At 42.7% G+C, this 25069-nt stretch overlaps 1 protein-coding gene across 1 annotated transcript in view; it reads right to left on the bottom strand.

Moving 5' to 3' along the window:
- Positions 1–25069, bottom strand: part of LOC311252642 (thyrotropin-releasing hormone-degrading ectoenzyme-like) — a 169774-nt gene that overhangs the window by 61764 nt on the left and 82941 nt on the right. Inside the window, exon 5 of the mRNA XM_084345970.1 lies at positions 17495–17649. Within this exon, the coding sequence (XP_084202096.1) occupies positions 17495–17649 (155 nt within the window). The remainder of the gene's footprint in view (positions 1–17494; positions 17650–25069) is intronic.

The following is a 25069-nucleotide window of genomic DNA, read 5'->3' as shown; positions in this document are numbered from 1 at the left end:
TGCTCAGTCTGTAAAGAAAATGTCTTCAGTGCCTGTAGACGCAAAGGGATCCAGACATGCATACAAACTTCTTCCACTCTCTCTGGCAGCTCGAGTGTCTGGGCAGGGATTCAAACCGACCACCCTATGGGAGCTGGCAGACTGTTCAGCTGCTGCCTGGCTCAATAGGCGCTGGTTCAACTCCCCGAGGCAGTAGCTGCAGTCACAGTTGAGGCTGCTGCAGTTTTCTGAAATACAAAACTCTTCCAGATGAAGTTGTTCTCACTTGATGAGGTGTGTGAGGTCGATACTTCAACTGAGAGAAGTGTCAAGTTCAAGAGCTCAGTCCGTGTGATGGTCTGAAAACCTGCACGACTCGTTTTAAAACAACAAACTTTTGCCTTTTTAAAAATATATTTCTCTTTTTTATAAAAGTTTAGTTTGATTCGAGGCAGGTGGAGATGGATCGCACAACTTCAAACTGTGATTTAACACATCAGTGACCATTTCCTCTTCTTCATTTTGGAGTTGAAACTTTTGAAAAATCTCTCATAGAATCGGACAAACAGGAAGTATAACTGCAATTTTATGGCATTTAAACTCACACTTTACTTCTCTAAAGATATTTCTTTTACTGCACCACTGAGGATGGAGATGCTGAAAACGTGACCCTTGCAAGATCCTGGCACTTCCCAGGAGTTCTTGTCTTGGATTGAAGGAGGAAGGACGTCTATATATCTCTGTAGCTTGATGTGCTAGAAAATCATTTCTGGCCTACGTGATTCAAGTAACATCTTAATTAAATAACTGTTTTACACATTCATAGTAATTTCTTTTATGTCATGTCCGTATTGCACTGAATTATTGGTAATTAAATCCATGAAGTCTGGTGAAGTCTGCACCCCAAGTGGACTCTCTGGGAGTCTGCAAAAAGTCAGCTTGAGGCCCCTGGTGCATTGGATGAATTTTGGGTTTGGACAGCTCCGTGAGTCTCAGAGCGGACAAGTCTGGGAAACTCATCACAGGGAGGAGGATGAGGTGGATGGACAGTTCAAAGGGACATCTGAGATCACTGCTCATTTCCTGTTACAAAACAGACAGTCAGTGACTTTTGTAAGTACGAGGATTGTTCCATAACATTAACTGAATCTTTCTAATTGTGGACGAAAAGCATGATCTTCGCCTAAACCTCACCTAGTTGCTTTACCGTAACAAATTGCTAGCATAGCATTGGGACTCTGTGATTTGTCGGTCCAGAAGACTTAGACAAACGTTTTTTCAATCTAATACGTTGTTACATCGCGGAGAAGACTTCTTTTTGCCTTTCAGCGGGTCGGATTTCAACGTATCGAGGTCAGACTGAGTTTCAACACTGTAGTCTTTTGTCAGCAGAGGTCGCCAAATTAAAAAAAGGAAACTTCCTGTAAACAATAAACAAAGTAAAATAGTATACATTGTGTTGTCCTTTAAGGTCAGTTTGTTTATTCAGTTTAGTTAGAGTTTAGAGTTTGTTTATTTAAAATCAGTCGGTGAAGATCTTTCTCTTCTGATTAACACTTCTTCCCCAAGACTTGCTGCTGCTGTTCATACAGCATTTCAAAAAGCCTAACATTCACCTGAAGGCAAAGTCGGTGTCCCTAGAGGGGGAAGTTATCATCGTCACTCCCCCCTCCAACAAATCAAGTTATTGGAGTGGGGAGTGACGAGGTCAAGTCAAGTCAAGTTAATTTATATAATATATAACCCAAAAATCCCAAATGATAACTTGCCTCAGAGGGCTTCACAATCTGTACAGCACACAACATTCTCCATTCAAAGAGCCTTGATTCAGATACAGAAAAAACTCCCTAAAAGATGTTTAATAAGGAGAAAAAAGAGGAAGTACAACGTCCTCCAGGATTGACTGATATGCAAAATATGTTGTGTGTACAAGACCGAAATAACAATATTAATATTAGAAGAGGCCTCGAGCCAAACCCTGCGCATATTCACCATTTACATATTAATCCATCCTCTGTCAGCGGGCTGATGAAGTGGCTTAATCAGACATCCTTTTCAAAATAAGAGCCCAGAATGGCATTCAACAGGTGGAAGCTGAAGGTCGCTCCAACATTATAACTGAATGTCTCACAACAACTCTGTGTCGCCTCAAACCACTCATACAATTCAGTGAAATGGCTGCTTGTGACGGTTCCCTGCCGCTGCACGCAGCAATAACCTCCGGTCAGCAATATAAAGACAGTCATACACTGTGGTTAGTAAGCGTCTCCACTCTGCAGTAAAATCACTTCCTCCTCTTTGATTTGTCTCTGGATCAGACTAACTGCTGCTGAGCTCCACTTTCATTAAACATGACACTTTACATTTGAGTTCTGTTCTCGTGCTCTGAGAGGATTTCAGGCTTCATCCAGCCGGCTGTTACCGTCAGAAGTGGGTCAGCGAGATCGGTTTCATGCAGCTACAGTACGCCGAGGCCTCCTGACAAATAGAAAATATAATTAATTTTACACTGGAGAGACTTTTGGTTTCATCTTGACAGACTCAATGAGAAGAATTAATCCTAGTTACTACGTCTCTGATAATTAAAAAAGACGAGTTTCCGTAGTCTATACAAAACACTTCTACTCCTCGCTTGTCTTCATTAGCTCAGCTGTCATCTCTCATCCACTTTCAGCCTCATTAAAACCAAACAGAGCCTCCAGTCGGGAGGACATCTCTGCTGTGTGGTGACTGCCGTTGCCATGGTTATGTGCGTGCATCATGGGCGGGGCAAGAGGGAAACGACGCAGAACTGAAAGACCGCTGAGGCAGAGGATTCTGGGGGAGAAAAGTCCGACATCAGGGAGAATAACGATGAGTCAGAAAACAGTGAGACGGAGGGAGGTCTCCTGTGAAGATTTAGGAAGAGACAAGAAAATACCAGAGACGAAGGGATGAATGCTGAGCAGAAACTCAACCCTGTCAGCACGCACACACACAGCATTCGCTTCTGGGATTGTTTGGGTCGGGTTAACACCAGGAGGGGTCACCGCTCCCAGAAGGAGGTTCGAACTCTTCCTTTTCTGCATCAAACAGGAGCCAAGCAAAGTTTTCAAGCAGCTCGTTAAGACGGTGGAACATCGAGCAGAGCCTGACACAACCAATGTCGGCCAATGTCGGCGAGCATCTGTGGCCCTAGTTGTTGCGGTGGCACCAGTCATCCCTTGTTGGTGGCTTTTTGGGTGACTGAGCGTGTACATTGAACATTTTCTTTTTCCAAAACAAGACAAAACGGTCAATATTGCTGTTAAATTCATTCAGGACATTTGTGGGACGTTAATGTTCCCCGTGTCTGCTGGAAGTGTGAATCATTAGATGCAAACAGGTTAGCAGGAATATCTGACAAAGCTGTTGGCTATGTAAAGACTATTTCCAACATTCAAGTAGCACAGTTACATAAACCTCACAACACAACTTCAGGAGCCGGATGTCCATGATGTGCATACTCATGATGAGAGACATAGAGTGCAGGTTTGTGTATCTTGTAGCATAACCAAAAATAAATCTCTTTCACTGCATTATTTCTGATTGATACTCAAAACCAGCGTCTTCTTCAATATTTTAATCAAACATGACTCTCTCATCTGTCCCTCGAAACACACACTGGAGGTACTTCAGGCCCGAGTGGTGGCTGTACACCTGCTCCCTGAGTGCACACGGCTTCAATAACCTCCACAAATCAGAGAGAAGGGACGTCTGTAACCCAGGGAGATATCAGGGCTGTGTTTCTTTCTCTGTTTGCTTTAAGCCCCAGTGGTCAAAAACCACTTAATGCCGTTAAATCGGCAGCGTGTTACGTATAGATCATATTTGTAGCAGCAGTATTGCCGGCGTCTTCCTCCAGGGATCCTCCGGGGGGAACCTCCTAGTGAGACAACAAACAGTTTCGGGGGGAAAACTGCAGTGTGCAGTGTTGCAGCAGTGTAATGGACTACTTTTTTATTTTTAGAAATTACATTACAGTCGCTCACACCCTTAAAATAATGCTAATTTCCAAGCTAATTATGCAATGATGTACTGACTGTAAACTAGAGGACCAACAGACAAACCTCTCCATCCTCTGCTTCCTTACCTCTCTTGTCTTTCTGTCTCTCTTCCTTTATCTCTCTCTCTCGCACAACAAAGCAGATCTGTGCCTTTGATCATCCTCCTCTTCCTCTCCTCCCTCCATCTGACCCTCACTGATAAATATTCATCCCTCTCTCTTCAGCTGAGGGACTGAATCTGATATTCACTTTCTGTTTGGATGGAGCTCCTCACAGCTCCACGACAACCAACGCGATGCGAGTCTTGGTTGTCACTTGGCACAAACACTGTTTACATCTACACATCTGTGAAACTATAAAGGCTTCCACAGTGTGTTCACCCCCGACTGGGTGAATTTCAAATTAACAGTATCAACAACAGCCGCATAAAAATCTCCCAAGCTTCATGCTTAATTAATCTTTGTGTGACTGTCAGGTTGGGGATTTAACAGTGGCCACTGGCCAAATGGTAGGAAGTTTTGAGAGTTGATTTTAGATAACGGTGCTGCAGAGTTACAGACTTACAGGAGCTGAAATAAAACCCCCACTGCAACGGGACCATTTCAAGGTGGGATAAGAAACTATTAAAGTCTGTACCAGTTGGACCCAGGATAATAACCATGCTGTATCTGACCTAAAAGGACCTGCTTGAGTTCTGAACAAGTTCAACATGAATTAAAGGCCTTTCTTCAGACTTTTGGGCCAGTTGGACCAGGGAGAACCTCTCTACACCTGGACCAGTTTAACTGAACTGCATTTGGACTAGTTGGGCCTGGGACAAAACCTTATATCAGTCGGATCTACATGACAAAGATCAGGGCTTAGAGTCTTCCTGCACAGTTCTGGACCGGTTCAATGTGAGCATGAGGCCTTGCTTCAGAATTATATGCCAATGTGATCCGGGATAAGAAACTCTGCACACTTGGGGCAGTTACACTTGGGAAAAGAGACTACAGAATGACTGGACCAGCTGGATCAGCCTGCAGACTTCAGGACCTTTTCGAATTTGTAGCAGTACCAAGAACTTTACTACATTTGGACAACTTAGACCTGAGATAAGATCCTGTCTGAAGAGTCTTGCTAAGAGCTACAGAGTTCTGAACTTGTTGGACCTGAGATAAGAAGCCTTCTGCATCCGGATGAGGTCTGTATGAGTAGGATCAGGTCTAATGGACTTGCTGCAGAGATCTGGACCAGTTCAATGTGAGCTGAAGGCCTTTCCTCAGACTTTTGGGACAGTTGGACCGGGGATATGAAACTCTGCACACCTGGACCAGTTCGGGATGAGAGACTATAGAACGACTGTACCAGCTGGATCAGCCTGCAGAGTTCAGTACTCTGTCACATTTGTTTCTTGCCGTCTGCTTTCATGCTAAGAGCTGCAGAGTTCTGGACTAGATTAGTTGTAACAGCTGCAGATGGGACGAGGGAGTGCGACTGACGGACTCTCTGGGACTTCAGATTGAAGGACACAGTTGGGTTGGGAGGTTTGTTTTTAGAGGATCTGTCATCTATGAAGGTTAAAAAACAAATTTTGCCTCCATGAAAAATTGACTCTGGAAAATGTCTAATTTTGTGAAGGCCCCAATATCCAAAATGGCAAACTTTAACCTTCATATGACAAATCCACCGAGAGAGGAACCGCTGCTTTTCACGGTCACAGAATAGCAGGCGACATATTAACTCATCGTCATATTAACTCAGCGTTTCTTTGTCGTAAACAACACGACTGAATCACTGATTCCCACGTGGTGTTCACAACTCTGGCAGGTCTGATGATCCACACCAATGTTATCATTGATATTGCTGCTGAAAGTGCAAATAAGCTTGAAAAGCCTCTCCCTGTGGTGCGTTCGCATGCTGGCAAGAAGCTCTGACCTCTGAGCGTCAGCGCCCTGCTGTCGGTAACTCAAGCATTCAATATTCACGCACCAAAAGCAAGAAGATGTTTTATACTTTTGCACTTTTGTAAAATGATTATTATTAATAAAAAAATGCACATTTAGAAGAAGCTGATATGCTGAATTTCGGGTGACACGCTGCTCTGTGACCTGAGAGCAGACGAGGGGGGAGGAGGTTAGCGATGAGACAGAGTTGTGCAGCGAGACAGTTTATCAGACAGACAGTTAGTTTGCTCAGCTCCGTGACTCTGATCGTTTCTCTTTATATTCTTGTTTTCTTGACAGTTCTGCTGCACTCCCACTATTCACTACGTGTGTGTCTGAGAGTGTGTGTGTGTGTGTGTGTGTGTGTGATGTTTAAATTGCTATATAAAGCCAGCTGGCAAAACCAATCTGTCACAACCATGAAACCTTTGATTTACAACAACAAAACTACACAGCTCAGTGTAAGCGAGAGTTTGTGCCTGAGTGTGTGTGTGTGTGTGTGTGTGTGTGTGTGTGTGTGTGTGTGTGTGTGTGTGCGTGCGTGTGTGTGTGTGTGCGTGTGTGTGTGTGTTTTCGGTGTGCTTCAGTGCGTCCTGTCAATTAAATAGAAACAAAAACAAAACAGTTCAGCCTGAGGAGAGACAGACAGGAGGAGGTTTGGTGAGTCTCAGGTTAAATCCTCATTATAACGCTGGATGTTAAATACTGTACTGAACTACAGTCATATAAACCACAACAACACGACCCTACAGCAACTCAACTATATAAACGTATAAACAACATAAATAAATGATCGTTTTACCTTAAATTAAATATGACAAAAGTGCATTGGATTGAACAGTATTTGTATTATTTATAGGATGAGGCTGCTGTTAGTCTATATTTTCCTTATTGCCAACAAATCTCATGTAGTTTTCATAAAACAAACAGAAGAGATAGTGTGTCGGGGACTTCTCTGAGTCTCTCTTGAGCAGTTGTGGCAGCAGGACGATATATAAATCACAAGTTGCTTGGAATTGGCAGAATGGAAACTGTACGGTGAGAGTCGATAAACAATAATATTGATTTACCACCGTTCTTTGTGTTTTCATAGACGATGAGTTCATCTGAAAATAGAAAACTATTATCATTATCATGTCATGTCATTATCCACAAGCAGCTGGAGACTCGATTTAAAACGGAGGAACAACCAAGAACACATAAAATGGCTCCGTACAGCTCTTAACTCCTCAACACATCACGCTGGTGGAGTCACATGATGTGAGGATGTGATTTATGTGGAATCAAGCCGGAAGAAATTACATTAAAATCAGAAAACAAACAAATGTGTGATTGTTTTTGTGCCAACATATAACACACGAGGCGATATATTACACACAGCTCCACCCTTACATGGAGCATAAGTGTAGCAGCACTGTGGTTCATTATAGCAGCTCAGTGCGTGGTGTGTGTGTGCGTGTGTGTGTGTGTGTGTGTGTGTGTGTGTGTGTGTGTGTGTGTGTGTGTGTGTGTGTGGGATCGCCTACTGTGTTCTGGCTGCAGGAGTGTGTTCAGCCTCACTAATAAGCCTCACACAGACACACACACACACATCGACACACACACACATTCAGGGTGTTAGATGTTTGTTTATGGTCTGTTAATTAGCCTCGGACATGAGCAGGAGGAAGCACGCACGCACGCACACACACACACACACACACACACACACACACACACACACACACACACACACACACACACACACACACACTAAGCTAAATATAACTGTATTCCTCTCACACATTATTATTGATTAAACCCTCCTGTCCTTCAGTTCAGCAGCAGAGGAGGCTGTGAGCAGACGTTTGTGTCCAGCTCAATAAAACATCTGAAAAAATATTTTCCTCAATAGTTCACATCAGATTTCTGAAGAGACGAATAACAAACGTTATTTTAATTGTGCTTTTTTTAAAAAATATCCTTTATTTAATATAAATATGACTAAAAAACAACATATTCTGGTGAAAGTTTGGCCGCGAGTAAAGGAAGGAGTTGTTTTTTGTCCGTTTGCAGAGCTCTTTGTTTAGACTGAAATATCTGAACTATGACTGGATGGATGACACATTCATGGTCCCCTTAGGATGAAACCTGTAGGCTTTGGCCAACATCTGACCTTTCCTCCATTTTGGTTTATGACCAAATACCTGCAACAATAATGACAATCCCAGCAGCCTCTACTGTACGTGTTTGATGCTAATGAGAATATTTAAGCATGCTAACACGCTAAATTAAGATGGTGAACATGGAAAACCAAAGAACCTTAGTGAGCCACAAAAATACTCTCTAAACACAGACTCAGTCAGCTCAGTCTCAAGCCAACGTGTGCAGAAGACTGTTGAAAGTTCACAAAAAAGAACAAAAATCAAAATGTGAACCTGGTGCGTTTCCATTAACAGCTTCATTCATAGGCCTTTCACCCACAGTCCCAAGTGGAGCCGATAGTCCACGGTGACTCTCTGAAGGAGGTTGTTATTTTTAGCATAAAAAAGTGCCTTTATTTTGAAAAGGTAACCAGACGTTGCGTGTTTATTGCTAGCTCGACAACAGGAATACGACCGCATGGTTTTCATTGGTGATATTTCTTTTCAATGGACATGATAGAGTTTAGTGTTTCCCACACATAGACTTTACGTTACTAAAAAAATATGATGATACACATCAATGTATATATTTTCTTGAAGTTAAGAAATCACATTTCCTGATAAATCATAAAGGAAAGTGATTAATGAACAATTGTGTCCACGTCAGTGACTGTAGTTCAGGTTTTTGATGGAGGTTGCAGACATGTGACTGCTGACCTCAGCCCTCCCGACCCTACAGCAGCGTAAACATCATAAACTGTACGAGAGTTATTCATGAACCTTTGTTTGACTGGCTGTCCGTCACACGCCACGCTGTCACACTGTCACACAACACGGCATCACACTAAGTGCCAACTGCCAGTAACACCGCACGCAAACTGTCAGCCTGTCAGAAACACTGTAAAGCTTTGCATGTGAACAGATTTTCAGTATTTCAATATTTGTCTTGGCAGATTAGTCATGAGTTGACTGTTCACTCCTGTTTAAAGGACCAGTGCGTAAGATACAGTGGCAGCTAATGATGAGGTCATAGGAACAAGCGATACATCCCTCGCCTCAAGGAAACAACAACACAACGACTCTTAGTTTTGAAACACGTAAGAATTATGGTTGTAAACATTGTGAACAGGTGCAGTGCAGCGTGAACACCAACATATCTCCGGTGCTCTGAGCTCTCACTCCGACCAAACACGGTGGATGAAATGAAAAAATAACAGTTTCCGACTTTTTAAAAACTTTTTCAGACTCCCCAGATCAACTAAATCACAACCTACAGCCAGGAGGTCAGCGGGCAAAGGTCAACGCAGACCAGACACAACTGTGGTTGAAAGGACGCCAGCGTGAGTCAAATATAAAACACACACACACACACACACACACACACACACACACACACACACACACACAGAGAGAGAGAGAGAGAGAGACAGGTAGAGAGCGAGCGAACAATGAGATGATTTATGGCTCCTTGTATTCTAATGAACTCTATGCAAACATGGTCTGCAGTAATAAATTATCCACTTTAAAGCAAAACACTGCAGAGAAAAACACACAGCCTGACAGCTCCAACACACACACACACACACACACACACACACACACACACACACACACACACACAACAGAGAGAGTGTGTGTGTGTGTGTGTGTGTGTGTGTGTGTGTACTCTGTCCTTGTGAGGACCAAGTGTACATTCAACACAAACCTGTAAAACGTATTTTCAAGGGTTTTGTGCACTTGTTTTGTTCTGACATCCAAACTCCTTTTTTGTTTTTGTTTTTTGAAATGAAAGCGTTTCATGTCTAAGAATCATGAGCAGAATTTAAATCTGTCTGCTCAGTTATCAGAGCAGCAGGTTTATTAAGATGAGCTCAGACAGAAAGCGTGAGGCGTGAAGGCTGTCACTGCTCAGTATCTTTTGTTACGGCGAGGGGAGGAGGAAGGTCACGCATCGAGGTAATCGATACACAACGGACAATTATTCTTAAATGTTTCAAACACTATCGATCGACCGACACAAACTCAAGGCCGTTTTTTTCAAACCGTAACGTGTTGTCAGCTAACGGCAATAAAACGAGAAGTCTGGTTTCTTCATATTTTCACACAATTCGCTCTTAAAGACACATTTTGTATTTAGTTCGTTACAACTAGTCATTATCTTTGTTTTAAAGGTGCAATATGTAAGAAACATTAACTGAAGTTAGCAACAGAACGTTTTGACATTAGCATGCTAACCAGCTAGCCATGCCACTCCCAAGGTGCTTTGAGCATGCAGTCTGGATAGCTAGCTGCACGGCTAACTGAGTTAACAGCAGCTACAGTTAGCAGCAGTTAGCAGTTATTCTGGTGATGCTGTCCCTTGTTTGTTTTGAGTATGAATTCAGAAGGCAGCTGATTCTCACGTATTGCACTTTTAAAATGTGAATTAAAGTCTTCATATAGCTCGTCAGCTGTAATCCAAGTCTCTGGACTTATTTGAAAAGATGCTATTTACACACTCGATGTGCGGTTAAGCTAATAGCTTAGCAGCTACAGTGAAGATTTCTGCTTGAAAAAGGTGTAACAAGCTTGTGGCTTTGGAAGACTTTGATTACGTCGGATGAGCTGTTTGGAGCCATTTGATGGTTTTTTTTGGTTGTTTTTCTGTTGAAGTCTCCAGCTGCTTCAGTTGTTTAGCAGAATGCTGCAACTCTGTTTTACTGTGAAGCTCCAGAAATGTTTAGTGAACTACGACACTTCACTTTCCAGTCATGAGGGTGAGGACATTGCTTTACTACTCCGACCAGTCGGAGAGCTGTAACCAGGAACAACTGACACTACATCAGCTGCACTAATAATAGCGGGTTTGTGACAGCAGGCTGTAAAACAGATGACTGACGGATCTATCTCCATCTCTAACACATCAGCAGGACGGCTCTTACTCCTAATTGGAAGAACACACCTCTCGCTGAGCTGTCAGTCATCTTTGTTTCTGACTTTGAAGTGCAGAAAGCAAGAAGGCTTTTATAGAAACATCAGATTCCTCTTGAACTGAATGTGTTTGTGAAGATTCTGAGTCATCCAGGTGATAAAGTATCTCCTCAAACACAAGTCAAATCAAAGGACTGAAGAAGGCTGCTGGATGAGTGGTGAAACATGTGCAACAGGAAATTCAGTTGCCTCTGACTTAGTATGTATCTCCCTAAAACCTTCAAGGACTCTTGAGATCTCTTCATTAACTCTTCTAATGAAACCGCCACAAGAACTTCTAGAACCCAGTCAAGGACCTCTGACAGCTCTGTCGAGACCTTGGACCTGCCGTGAGAACTTTTAGGACCTGTTTATGGATCCACCAAAGCCAGATATTTTTGATGGGAAGTCGAAAGTGTTTTTTGTTCCTAACTAGGTCATAAGCACAAACATAAAATAGAAAAATGGACCCAAAACAAATAAGGTTTGCCCGCATAAATATACTTTTTAGTTTCAACATATCCATCATTTGCAGATACGTAACATTGCCATCATTTATTCTGCCGACTGTGTTGAGATATCGTCATGTTTTTGCTGATCTGTTCTGTACACACAACATATTTTGCATGTCAGTCGGTCACCGGAGAGGGATTTCTCTTCTGCTGCTCTTCTGGAGGTTTTTTCGCTCGGAGGGTTTGTTGGGGGAAGTTTTTCCTGATCTGAATCAAAGGGTCGAAGGACAGAGGGTGTTCGCTGCTGCTCACAGTGTAAAACCCCCTTGAGGCAAATTGCGATTTGCGATTCTGGGCTTCATAAATAAAACTGACTTGACTTTGTTGATGGTTAGATATGAAGCTGTGAGCTTAACTGGTCGAGGTTAAGATGTGAGTAAAGGGGATGAAGTGCGTCCTCTGGGAGCGTGTGTGTGTGTGTGTGTGTGTGTGTGTGTGTGTGTGTGTGTGTGTGTGTGTGTGGACGCTGCTGTCAGCCAGCCTGAACACATACTGTGCTATTTTCTCCTGCATATGGTTAAATTAATGAGTGAGAGAGCGACAGACAGAGATCAACAGATGAAGAGAGTAAATCTGTTTCCCTGAATCTCCTCCAGTGTTTTCCTTTGTCTGTTTTAATTAACAGACAGCTGATAGGAATAAACTCAGAGCATCTCCTGGCAAACATGATCGTGTACGTGTGTGTGTGTGTGTGTGTGTGTGTGTCAGGAATCAGAATCACTTTTGCTGGTTTGCAGTGCAGAGACGTCCGGGACAATCAGTTGATAGAAAGTACTGAGTGTGTCTTCATTTTACTGACTTTACGCCGTAATGACAAACATCTGGACTCACACCTGTACACCTGACTGGAGGCAAACCTGTGCTCCACGTACATCACCAGTTAATCCACCTGTCACCAATCATCTGTGAACACCTGACTATATTCAACCTGCACATGTCTTAGACGTCATCTGTGATGCATCACATGTGCATCATCTGCCACACATGCTTATGACCTGCACACATCAGCTAAACACACCTGTTCACACCACCAATAATTAACTGCCATCTATTTACCTACCTACCTATACACCTATCTACCTACCTATATTATAAGGTTGGAGCGGGGGGGGGCAGATTTCTGCTGACCTTGCCGATGACGCCAACACTACCGCCTCTTATCAGCACTAAACCTGTGTGATTTCTGATCGAGGCTCGTTCGTCCCTGCAGGCTTAAAGGAGACTGACTTTGAAATTTGCAGCTCTTAAACTTTGATACTCTCTCACTTAAGACTTTAGAAAAGTTCCTCTTGCTGTTATTTATTTCAGTAAAGCGTTGTCGTAAAGTCTGAAACACAACTCTCTAAAACAGAGGTGACTGTGCCCTGTGAGGTGTAGAAGGAGGGGAGACCCCAGAGAAAGACGCTGCCTGAGGTGAACTGACGGGTCAAGCTGCTGCTCTCAAACAATGAGTCAGAAGTTATCGTGTCGTCTGGCTGATCTGGTGAACCGACAGGGTAAAGAGCTGAAGCTGCAGCAGTGACACACGGCTCAGAGAGGCAGTTAATGTACTTTAAAGTAATTAGTGCCTGATCACCGCACAGAAAATAAAACTCACTCCTCCCCTGATGTATACAGCAGATTAATGTCCGGAAATCAACTTAATAATCTCATTACTTCAGAACTTGCCTGAATCTTCTCACAAGTTTTCTTCAGTGCCGGTTCATCCATGGACGTATGTTTGGCCCAGTGTCAGCCCTCGAAACCCAGCCCAATCACAGATGAGTCGGATAAGTTGAAAATTAAGGTTTGTCTGTTTGTTGAGGTTCAGCTTTCTATTTCTCTTGTCACAGCCCTGTGCTTATGCTCTGCTCAGGTTTAGACTTGAGGGTTAGGGTTAGGAAACATCGTGGTTTCACCTAAAATACCTGTTTTGGTCCACTAGTGAGCATAAAATGTCAATCTCAGATGTGTCTGTGGTTTGCAGAACTTAAATAATAGCATTATATCCTGTGGCTGGGCTGAGAGACATGCAAACGTTTGGCTATAAAGTGTACTTTTGGTTTTATGGGCTGCAGTGTTGAAATATCCATCTCTGAAATGCCTCCACCCCAATACAACGGAGGTGAATGAAACGTCATTGGTCTTTCCTCATATTTCAAATCTCTGAACTTCCATTGACCTCCAGCGTATCTGAGCGGCAGCAGAAATCACATGATATCTAAACTGAAACTATCTGCATGGACCGGCAGGTGGGAAAATATTGTTTTTTGTAATGTGGTTGAACTCGCCCTCTAACTGTCCAATCACACGGCTGTATGGGGTCATTGTGATGATGGAGCTGAAAAGGCTCAGTGTAAATATTGCGACGCCGTTGGCTGACTGAAGAATGTGTCGTTTCATTTAATTTCCTCCAGGAAGTGGCCGCAGACTCGCATTTCTCTCTGCTCAGCGTGGATGAACGTTCCCTTCAGGCTGCTGCTGGCGTGCAGCAGAAAGACAGACTGTACAGCTAACAACATTAAGCTTCATAGTGTGATGCTCTACAGCATATTAAGTCATAAATATCATCGGATGTGTCGTAAAAATGCACTTACGATGTGTTTTTATCGGGTTTTGACTCCTTTTTACTTTTGTTTTGTGCATCTTTGTTCATCTTCTTTGTTGGTTTAGAGAGCAGAGTGAGAACAAAGGAAAATGATAAAGTAATGTTTCGTCTGCCGCTTTGCACTCCATTTCATCCCGAAGCCATTTATTTTTCTCTCTCTCACACACAAACACACACACACAGACACACACACACACACACACACACACAGAAAGCGAGGAGTCGTTTGAAGCTCTCTGTAATCAACCAGTTCAGTTGGAAGAAATTTAACTGGAAAACAAAAAAGACTTTATTCTAAACCCTTTAGTCTAAAAACCTGCGTCTGCGTCTACAATGACGGAGTTGCCAGTCCGGTATCAGTTGCCAGCAGAACAGATCTGTTGTGGTCGTGCAGCTGCAGGCGTGGTTTAGATGCGATGACCACCAGGAGAACAGCTCGTTCAAGTTGAAGTTTCTATTTATCTGTTGTCACAACACTGTGTTCATGCTCTGGTTAGGTTTAGGCAGAAAAAACACTTGGTTAGGGTTAGGAAAACAGTTGGAGATAGCCAGCCTTCCCGTGAAAAATAACGGGTTCTGGCGCCACAAAAACACCTAAAGATGGTCAGACTTTTGATGAATAATAGCTGGTTTTGGTCACCAACATATCGTCTGGAGAAGTTCTGCCTTCCCGTGAAAAAAACCCAAAGTTTTGGTTTCCAGAAAAGGTCCACCTTCACCTGAAATCACCTGGTGGTGGTTGCCACAAAACCAGCTGGAAATGTCTCCACGGACTTGAACTGCGGTTGCCTGTTTTGTGGCTTGTGGTTTGTAATGACTGTAACGACATTTTATACAAAACCTCAATGGTGACCTCACGATGAACGAGATGGAAAGTCAGGTTATTGCTAAAGTCAGTCGGCTTCATCCTCTGGGGACCGTGAAAGTCTGTACGAATGTGCAATTTAGTAGATTTTACATTTTTTCCTGGGAACCACAAATCTCAGTGTCACAAGAAGAAGTCAGGAGCTCAGAGTCTGTTGGATTTATCCTCCAGGAGCCGAAGCGGTGGACTGGACTGGTACAGTACATTAAGCTCAGTGTTTTTCATTCTTTTCGATGGCTATTATGATCAGTGTGGTCGTCTTTGTGTTTTTGTGTCTCCCGTTGTTTGTTTGTTTGAGTTTCTGTGGGTTGTTTCATGACACAATAAAAACCAAACCAAAGCGCTGCGACGTCTTCGAGGCAACACAAACAGAAGCGCTGTGTTTAAAGTCAGATGTGAGATCCTCCCCTGCAGAAGCTGAATGAAGCTCGGTGTTTTGGATATTTTTCACAGTGTCGTGCTCTCGTTCTGTCTTTGTTCATCTGTTGGTATCTCTATGCTCTCCTGTAACGGATGTCATCTCCATTCTTTCTCCTCTTCACTTTGTTTCTTCGCCTCTTTTGTCTCTCCGTCTCCTACGCTATATCGTCTCCCATCTCTCGCCCCCCCCCGCCTCTCTCTCTCCTTCTCGCCCTGTATCGTTTAAGCTCGCTCGCCCTCCCTCGCTGCTTCTCTTTGCTGACTGAAACCTTTAAATTTTCTTCTGCTTCATCGTGTTTGTCTGCTTGTCACGTATTCGATGTCGTACTGTAAAAACAGGATCATCTCCACTGCTGCTGCTGTTGTTGCCCGAGGAGCTTTGTAACACACACGCGCACACACACACACACACACACACACACACACACACACACACACACACACACAGCTCATTGGTGTTGCAGTCGAGGCTGTTTTGACTTCTGTCACGTTCAGTCTGTTTACAACTGGATCATTTGCATGTGTTAAAGGAAAAGTGTGCTGCTCTCTGGCTCTCATGTCATGGTTTACTGTTAACCTTTTTATTTATTTTCCTTCTCGATTTAAATTCAAAGTAACATGCGGCTGAATGTAAATCAGTGATTTCACAGCAGCAGGTTCAGGCGCGATGACAGCGGCGTGTTTAAGTCTCTGCCAGGTGACATACTATCAACAAATTCAGCCTCTGCAGGTGCATCATCTCCACTAAAGGAACATATTTACCCCATAACATGTTATTTAATACGCTCCACGCTGTGTGTTTTGACGTGCCTACACATGCAGAGGGAGAAATGTGCAAAGCCTGAGAGCTGAACAGCGTCACGTTCAGGAGCTGTCGACATGTCAGGAATGAAAGAAAAATGCTGCAGAAGACCTCAAAAATCTCCTTATAACAACGCTGGGAAGTGTTTACAGTAAAGTTCAGTTCTGAAGGTCGTGAGAAACAAAAAACACAGAACCAATCAGCTCTTCTTAAACTTTACACCAAATTTCACTCTGAATTCATCTGGTCACACGTTTCTGAAACATCTCGCCAACTGGAACAACAAAAGAAAACAAACAGCGGAGAACAAAACAATTAGCCGTATAGCCGAGGTAATAAGCAAACACAGATGCTGTGAGAAGGATCAGATGAATTAAGCAGCATCTTGTGTTTTGGTAAATGTTTTCGTGGGTAAAAGCTTTTTATACACGAGTCAACACGCAGTCAACAGAGCTGTTGTTAACACTTTACAGGCCGGCTCGTCAGACGCTCTGAGCCTGAGACTGTTTAGTTTTATCAAAAAACTGTTCTGGTTGAGACGAATAATCAAGAGAACTGACAGAGCTCCAAACTAATATTGATAATATATGTATAAATGACGATTAATTCAAAAGAGCACATTACAAAAAGCGCTTGAGTACTTTGCAGAGAAATTTAAAAGTCATTTAATGAGAAAATATCCGTCTACTTCATAGTAAACCAACAGCAGTTATTGTATATCAGAAGCTCTCAAACTTATTACTCAAAGATTTGCATCAGATTTTTATTTAAGGTCATTTAAGGGATCCGAAATGACAATAACACAATAATGAGTATGTCTGGGTTCACTACATTATAACGTTGAAATCCACCCTCCCCTTTGGTCCAAACATTCCCTTGTGTTTTAAGGTTATATTGTATAAAATATATGTCAAATGCTGTGACTTGTTACCTGGAAACACTTGTGGTAGCTTCTGTGTAATAAAAAGGATGCAGGGCTGCAGAATAGGCTGTTAAATTGCCATTTCAAAGGTTAATAATGAACGTGGCAACAAAAATGAAAATGAAAAAGTGTAGACAAGTCAACCACTTTCTTCTTCCCCCTCCCTCCTGAGCTACTTAAACACTAACCTCTAGATGACTGATGCATCATGTAGCCAATGAGATTTAAACTCCACCAATATATAGTTTGTTTTTTGTTGTTTTTGTTCTTTTAGACTCAAAAATCAAGAATTCAGAGCAAAGACGACGTTAGAGAAGCTGTCGGGGTTGAAGATTTGAAGCCAACTTGATGTAATTGTCAATCCAAGGTGGTTAAATGTTCCTACCTGGTGGCAGATTTCGTGGACGACCACCATGGTCAGCTCCATCTGATAGGACGACGACGACACCTCGGCGTCCAGCAGGATCTTCTGCTCCACGAAGACGCTCAGCCCCCAGTTCTCCATGGCGGCGTAGGGATGTTTGGGCACCGCCAACAAATCTGGGAAAAAAAACACACAAAACAACATGTTAATGCTTTTCAACAGACGCTGAATGCGTTCCCTCATTAATAAACTCCCAGTCAGCTTCATCCATTGAGATTCCACCATTAAAATAAAATGCAACGGTCGCTCTGACAGAATGACTGCTGGCATCAGAGCACATCCCATTTTGGGTTAAAATTAAACCCATGAGTCATTTTAACAACCTGCCAACGAATCCTTTTATCCCCACAACATGGATATACTGAGTCTTCAGATGTATTTCTGCATATATCTGAATGAGAGAGAGAGAGAGACATGGAGGAGAGTAGGATGAGGACGCAGGAGGAGAAAGAAGATGAAGACGAGGAGAAACAGAAGTTTCCTCTGAGCAGAAAGTACGAGCGAAGGAGGGACGAGGGGCTGGAGGAGGAGTTTACCTGCTGTGAAGAAGATTTATCAGCGAGGAGAGGAAGTAATTAAATGTCAGCAAAGGTGGAGTAACCTCTCTGGACACACAGTCAAGTAGAAGTGAAAGTCATCCGGAGAAAGTTTTAGTCAAAGTTGCGGAGTTTACTCTGAAAGCCGAGGTAAAACATGTCAGAACCATGTTGATGAGACACTCTGAGCTTTTGTAATGTCACGACGTGCGCTGAGAGTGTGAAGTCATGATCACCGCACGCTTTGATTGATGCAATAATAAAGCATAATGTTTCCTGAGCTGTGAGCTGCACCTGAGCCCCGTTTTGGATTTTAGCCTGAGGTTCGTTTTTTGTTTTTTATGTTTCTTTGGGGAATCTACATGATGAAACGTCCTGCTGACCTGGCGTTTTATCAGCTCCTGTTTCAGCACTTTCTCCTGAAAATATATTTATACACTGCGAATAAACAACAACGAATGTGTGAGAGAAATGTAATGTCAGGTTTTTTGTTTTGTCTGCAAAGTAGGGCTGAGAGCTCCGTGTGAACAAACCAAGAGTTTTCCAGGCCTGGACAAGTGACGGACATCATGAAAGCAACCTACACCGCTATCACAGCAGCTTCGGACCCCCAGGAGGTTTCCAGGAAATGTTCGCAGGCGTCCTTAAAAATATCCAGTGTGGAGACTCGAACTGCGGTCGGCTGTTTTCTTATTTAGACGATGGAGTCTGGATGATGAGTCGAGGAGTCTGAGGAGTGAAGCTGCTGTGTAGTCTGGCGGTACGGCAGCAGATACTTCTGTATCTTTTGCCAGATGGCAGCAGGGTGAACAGACTGTGGCATCCCCAGATTTTAAAGTCAGCTAATAAGCATTTTATGACGCATTTGCTATCGATGCCAAACCTTGGCTGTATCTGTGGTTTGCAGAAATGTTAAGTGTTAACATTAAATCCTGGAGGCGGGGCCGGGGCACTGGAGGCGGAGCTGGCAACCGAACCGGGCTGAGCAGCCTTCACAGACATGTCGTCTTCGGTGAACCTAACTTTACCTCACAAGTTTTCAAGACAAAGCCGATATTTGTATTTACTAGACTGGTGTTGCACTCAGAAATGGCGATGGGTGATTCAATAATGTTGCTTTAACTTCAACGTGCACCAAGGAATTTGTCATCAGTGCCAGTCGGAGCCGGAGCCAATAAATACCGAAGCTATGAAATAGATGTTTTGCTCAGGTGACGGTGGAGTTCATGTAGAAATGGGCCCCTGTTCAGTCTAAAGGTTGAGTTGTTTAAAGAGTAAAGGGAGGAGCAGGAAATGGGTTTCCTTTCAGCCGAGAAACCTGATTAAAAAAGAGGAGGAGGAGAAAGAGAGGAGGTGAAGAGGTGAGAATGAGCCTGCTCACTTTAACAAAAACTTGATTGTTTTTCGAGGCGAAGAAGAGGCGTTTCTCTCCGGTAAATGAGTGCAAAAAGAGTTCAGGTCCTCATTTAAATTTTAAATCAGAGCCAGGGTGGCATTTCAGCTTCAACGGCCTTCAACAGTGTAACGGGACCACACAGGCGGCGGTTTATTCACCGGGACCTACACTTGAACTCTGTCAGCTGGAGGTCTTCCTTTTGTTCGGCTCAGTTTGATTCAAGTTTTTACTCTTAAAAACTGATTTTCTTTAGACGTAGAGAACAGAAAACAGAGAAGAAGAGGAGAAGGAAAATATATTTTCCTGCAGAATAGAGCCAATAGAAGAGAAGAAATCTGGAATATTTTTAAAATGCTTGAGGAAACTGCTCTGTGAATCATAAAAGTGTTGTTTATTCTCGCTCTCTCTCTTTACAGAAACATGAAACATCATGTCTGGTAGCTTTTTTGTTCCAGAAGATGAAAAAGGTTGATTTTCTCTGTAAATGCGACGCTGCAGCGACATTAATCTGCTCTTAATGAAATGATGAGCACGATCCAGTTTGTGTTCCTCCTCGTAAAAAACCTTCGGGCGCCGCTTTCAGTCTCAGATCGTACATGTTGTTTCAGCCTCTCCACATGGACCACTGCCGGTCTGAAGCTGTCAATCACCCGAACGCAGTGACATCACAACAGTGTGACAGCTGTCAGTCAACACATAATCTGTGGCTTACTGCTGCCGCTCTACTGAGATACAACACAGTAACACACACCGTGACGGCAAATATGAAGCAGAAAAAACACACAGACTTTTATTAAGTCAGTTGTTGGACACACACACACACACACACACACACACACACACACACACACACACACACAGCGGTCTATATGTTGCGTGTGAGCAACTTTTTCACTCATTTTTTATTCCATCATTCTCAGAACAAAGCCCAAAAAACTATGTGTGCATGCGTGAGGTGGCACGTTAAGAAACGCCTGAAGAAAAACATTTACAGCTCAGAGTTCAGGGAAAAAACACAACAACACATTCACAGACTAACAGACAGAAAGATGTAACAAAACAATACAAAAAGACAAAAACAGAGTCGCAGCTCACTGCAATTACACCTCAAGGTGCGAGTCTTTACAGCCTGAGCGCTTCATGTGGGAGTTTGTATGTACACAGGGTTTTCTCAGCGGTATGTGTCATGTCGCCTCGCTCATGGAAAAATGAAAATAAAGGAAGTGCGAATAACCTCAGGATGTAAATACTATGAACACAAAGGTTAGAGACCGCTGTTCTGAAGTCAATCCAAAAAAATCAACCAATGATTTTAATAACAGATTCAACACCTGGACTTAAAGTCGACAGCAGGGAGGCAACTTTTAAGTAATGTCTTTAATCGACAGTCGTCCGCCTTAACAATCAATTATCGATTAATAATATATGGAATACGCTGAACATTTTAACCACCGACATGATCTGTGTTTGATGTAACATCAGTCGGCTACATTAGGAGTTAAAGAACAGATTAAGGAAACAAAGTTATTGAATTTTAAACAAAATAACACAAAATAATGAGCTTCTGTCTGACACTGTTCAACAACTGGCAACAAAATCCAACACTGAGGCGACTAAACAGCTGAACAGCTGAGGCTGATGGGAAAGTTCTTAGTTTTGCTGAAGTGTTGCGTGAATTGTTATTCTGACCAGATGATGGCGCTAAATCAAAAGTCCCAGAATCACCAGATTTCATCCTGATGGTAACGTGAACATCTGAAGCAAATCCCATGTCGATCCAAACAGCTGTTAAGTATGCACATGTGAACCTCATGGTGGCGCTGAAGGAAAAGTCAAACGGGTCCATGACTGTCTGACCCAAACTTCACAGAAATCCATCCAACGATCGTTGACATTCAGTCAGGACTGAAGTGAATCGACCCTGCGAACATCAAACTATCAAACCGTTTCTGTTTCCAGCTTCTCAAACGTGACAATATGTCGTTTGTTTCTGCTTCACATCATTTTAAATGAGTCATCTTTGGTTTCGGGCCGTTGGTGAGATGTGACTTTGAGCTGGGAAAATCTCTGATGAGCACTTTGAGCTTTTTTTCTGATATTTTATTGACCAAAATATTAATTTATTCAGATCAAAGGGTTCCAGACCTGGAGGTCAGGACCCCCACCAGCAGCCGAGAGGTAATTAAAGACAGAAAAACATGTTCTGCTGCACAAATTCATATTTTTCATACTTTAAATTGATAGATCTCTTTGGGCTTTCAAAAGTATTTCAAAATAAAACAGGGGAAAATAATTGCTCTTTAATTTGATTAATGTAATTCTGTTTAATCTGATCAGATTAATGCAACTGTTGATGAGGAGCCACGGGACGACTCTGCTTTGTTTTAAAGGTCAGAAATAAGTCTGATGAAGCCCAAATGATCCTGGTTCTGAAAGTTTTTATAAAGATCGACACAATAAACATAAACTTGTTGTTCTGAAGCTTCAGGTGAAGAAATAATTCAGACGTGTGCTTCTGACAGACCGAGCTCAGTCGGCTGTTTGAGCTCTGCAGTCGCCGTCACTCAGCTCCGTCTGCAAATTAATCAGGTACGAACACACGTCATGATGCCACCTCTTTTACCCAGCATGCATCTCACTGCAGTCATGACCCACTGTGTATAAATGTTTGGAGGTATACAGGAGTCGTCGCTGCCTGAAGGCTGGAGAGGCTCTTTGTTATGAACGTGGCAGGAGGGTCGTTTTACATATTATTATACAGCTGAGTGTACTTTTAACCAACTAAAATTATATCACTTAATACTTCTATAGGAACTCAATATAAATAGACATAAACTTACTTAGTAGCAGTCTATGAGAAACCTTTATCGACCTGCTTTTATTCTGTGATTGTTTTTCACTTATGTTCCTTTTATAACACGTAAAGTGGTAAAAGTGTTACATAAATAATAAATGTATTATTATTATTAATTATTATTAAGAAGCTGTCAGTATCTTTCCAGACTCCTCCTTCCTTTCCTTCATTGTTTCCCTCGTAGAAGCTTTTGTTTCTTTGTCTTTGAGGTTTTCTGTTTATTCGCACCAGTTGATGAAAATTCACAGTTTCTATTTGTGACGTTTTCGTGACGTTTCACTAGTTTCAGCCCGTCCTCATCAGAAAAACGACCGCATAGGTCGACTTTGAAAGCAGCTTATTACGACCCCTTTTAACGTGTCTTGTTAGGCGGCGACCTCTAGTGGCTGTAGTGATTATTACGGCAGCAAAGGAGGAAGTCACAGGACTTTCATCCAGGAGACAGCTGTTTGTGTGACTTATTTTAACTTACTGACTTAATTAAATTACATCATAACAAACTGTAAGTGACTGAAGTCATGTAGAAGAAACGTGGACATCTGAACACAAAACACAATGTGCTCTGAAACCTCACCAAACTGCAACAGTCTTGTTGTTTTAGGAGTTGCTGACAATCAACCTTTTCAGTCGTTTAGGTGTGAATGTGTGTTGAAAGCTTACTTCAAAATTTGCTTGACGATCTAAGCCAGTGAATACAGTCGTAGTCACTAAATGTAAAGGTGAATAAAATCTTAAGAATCAGAGAGACTGTTTGAACAATTATACCACATCAGATGTATGAAGTCATGTACAAATAGAGAATTATTGGATGATGTTGGGGTTTCACAGTCATACAAGAGGACAGACAGAGAGAGAGACAGAGAGACAGAGACAGAGAGAGAGACAGAGAGAGAGACAGAGACAGAGAGAGAGAGAGAGAGAGACAGAGAGAGAGAGTGAGACGGTCTATAGTCGCCTGCAGGCATATGAACAGCTGCTGCAGACAGGAGACTCTCACCATGTGTCTCAGTTTTGTCCCAGTTTTCCAGCAGCTGAAGAAGAAAATGCGACAAACAAACAAAGAAAAGACAGAAAGTCTCACGCCCACGCACATCTGTGTGCAGATGTTCCTCGTTTGTTCTAATTATCATTCCTTCAGTCTGTTTATTCATTAATGGAGACAGAGGGAGAGAGAGAGACAGCACTCGTTCTACCTCGCTCGCTCAGTTCGTCCACACTAATGGTTTATATTCAAGGTCCATCCATCAAGTCCTGCTGTTGTTTACAGTCAGAGGTGTGAAGTTTAAATTGAATTGTGTCATTTCATCACACGCAGCAGGAAAATAACAACACGGCGGTCTGTCTGTCACCTTCAGAGCTGTGCAGCTTCATGCAGCTAAAGTTAATTTTAAATATAAGTCACGCTGATAATTAAAACTCAGAAATGTCATGAACCGGGGCTTATATAACCAGAGTCTGTCTGAGGGACTCGCTTCTACTTTTCAATGTCAGGAAGAAGTGAATCCTGCATGAAACTTTTGTAAAATAAATATCATCATGTGTTTAAAATACGACGTGAACAAAAAAGTCCTCATTTACGAATGTGTAATAGAAACTGATCCGGCTCTGAAGTAAAAATATGAAGGACGAGTTCTGGACTGAGCGTGTTGTCAAAAGTTCTGCTCACATATCGTTCATCACATCATGTTCTGAATGTCAGGCTGCTCACACTGTTCAGACCTGATCCATCATCCGACCAGCAGCTGTCAGAGTGACAGCACCAAGTGTCAGCGTCGACGTCTGAGTCATCAACCATGTCGTAGTTTATAGAAACAGTTTGTAGGTCAGAGACAGACGGACAACATGTCCTCTGCAGCTTCATTCATCAAAAGTTGTTTAATCCAAACTCTCGTCTTCTCTAAAGGTCTTTAAAGCGCCAAGGGGAGCTTTTATTTTGTGTGATTCTGGCGCCCCCTGTGGACAAAATCAGTACGAGCACCATGATACTTTTTTTTGTTGTTAAACTACTTTCATAAGAATTTAATTTATTTTCTCGACTGTGCCTATTATTCCAGCCTGACATTTAGTTCTCACAAGTATTCATTATTTCACTCAATCACGAGCTATCGAAGAGGAAGTCCAGCTAACTAGCATAGTTGAGTTAACTAGCATTAGCTGTTCCCATCGGGGGAAGCAGCTAACGCTAATAAACAACAATAGATTCCTCCATTTTGGATTCTCCTGCTCAATGGTCAGCATCCTCACGATGGCAGGTGATTGGTCAACAAGTAAACAAATTCAATTCAACACGGCGACATCACTGATTTCATTGAAATGAGCTGATTTTTCAACAGGATTTACTGCTGAGCGTCAGAAAAAGCACTGACCACAGTTCAGCTCCGGCCTCTAATTGGCTGAAACTGATTTAAAGAGTATAAAGGACGTGGTCGAGTAATCTCAGCCGAGAGAGGACGAAGCGTGACATACGCGGCGTAACTGGCAGCTCAGGTAATGTGTTGTGAAATATATAAGTCACCGCTCCATCCCACGGCCGGCATCCAATCACGCTCCAGCCTCAGCTGCTCGCAGGCTGAATGTGATTGGCTGACAGCTCATTACCCACTCGACTGAGGCTCAGACAGCAGAACTGATTGGCCGGCTGGTGGGCGGATGAGAAGACGATTGGTTGAACTTAAAGGGGGGGAAGTGCAAATGAGGCAGTTCTGGTTTAAGGTGGAATATGCAAATGAGGCATTATGCTCAATAGACAC

The sequence above is a fragment of the Pagrus pagrus genome, assembly GCF_965226575.1.
Source record: "Pagrus pagrus genome assembly, chromosome: 23".
Taxonomy (NCBI): domain Eukaryota; kingdom Metazoa; phylum Chordata; class Actinopteri; order Spariformes; family Sparidae; genus Pagrus; species Pagrus pagrus.
The sequence above is the reverse complement of the archived record's forward strand: the minus strand, read 5'-3'. Positions and strand labels throughout refer to the sequence as shown.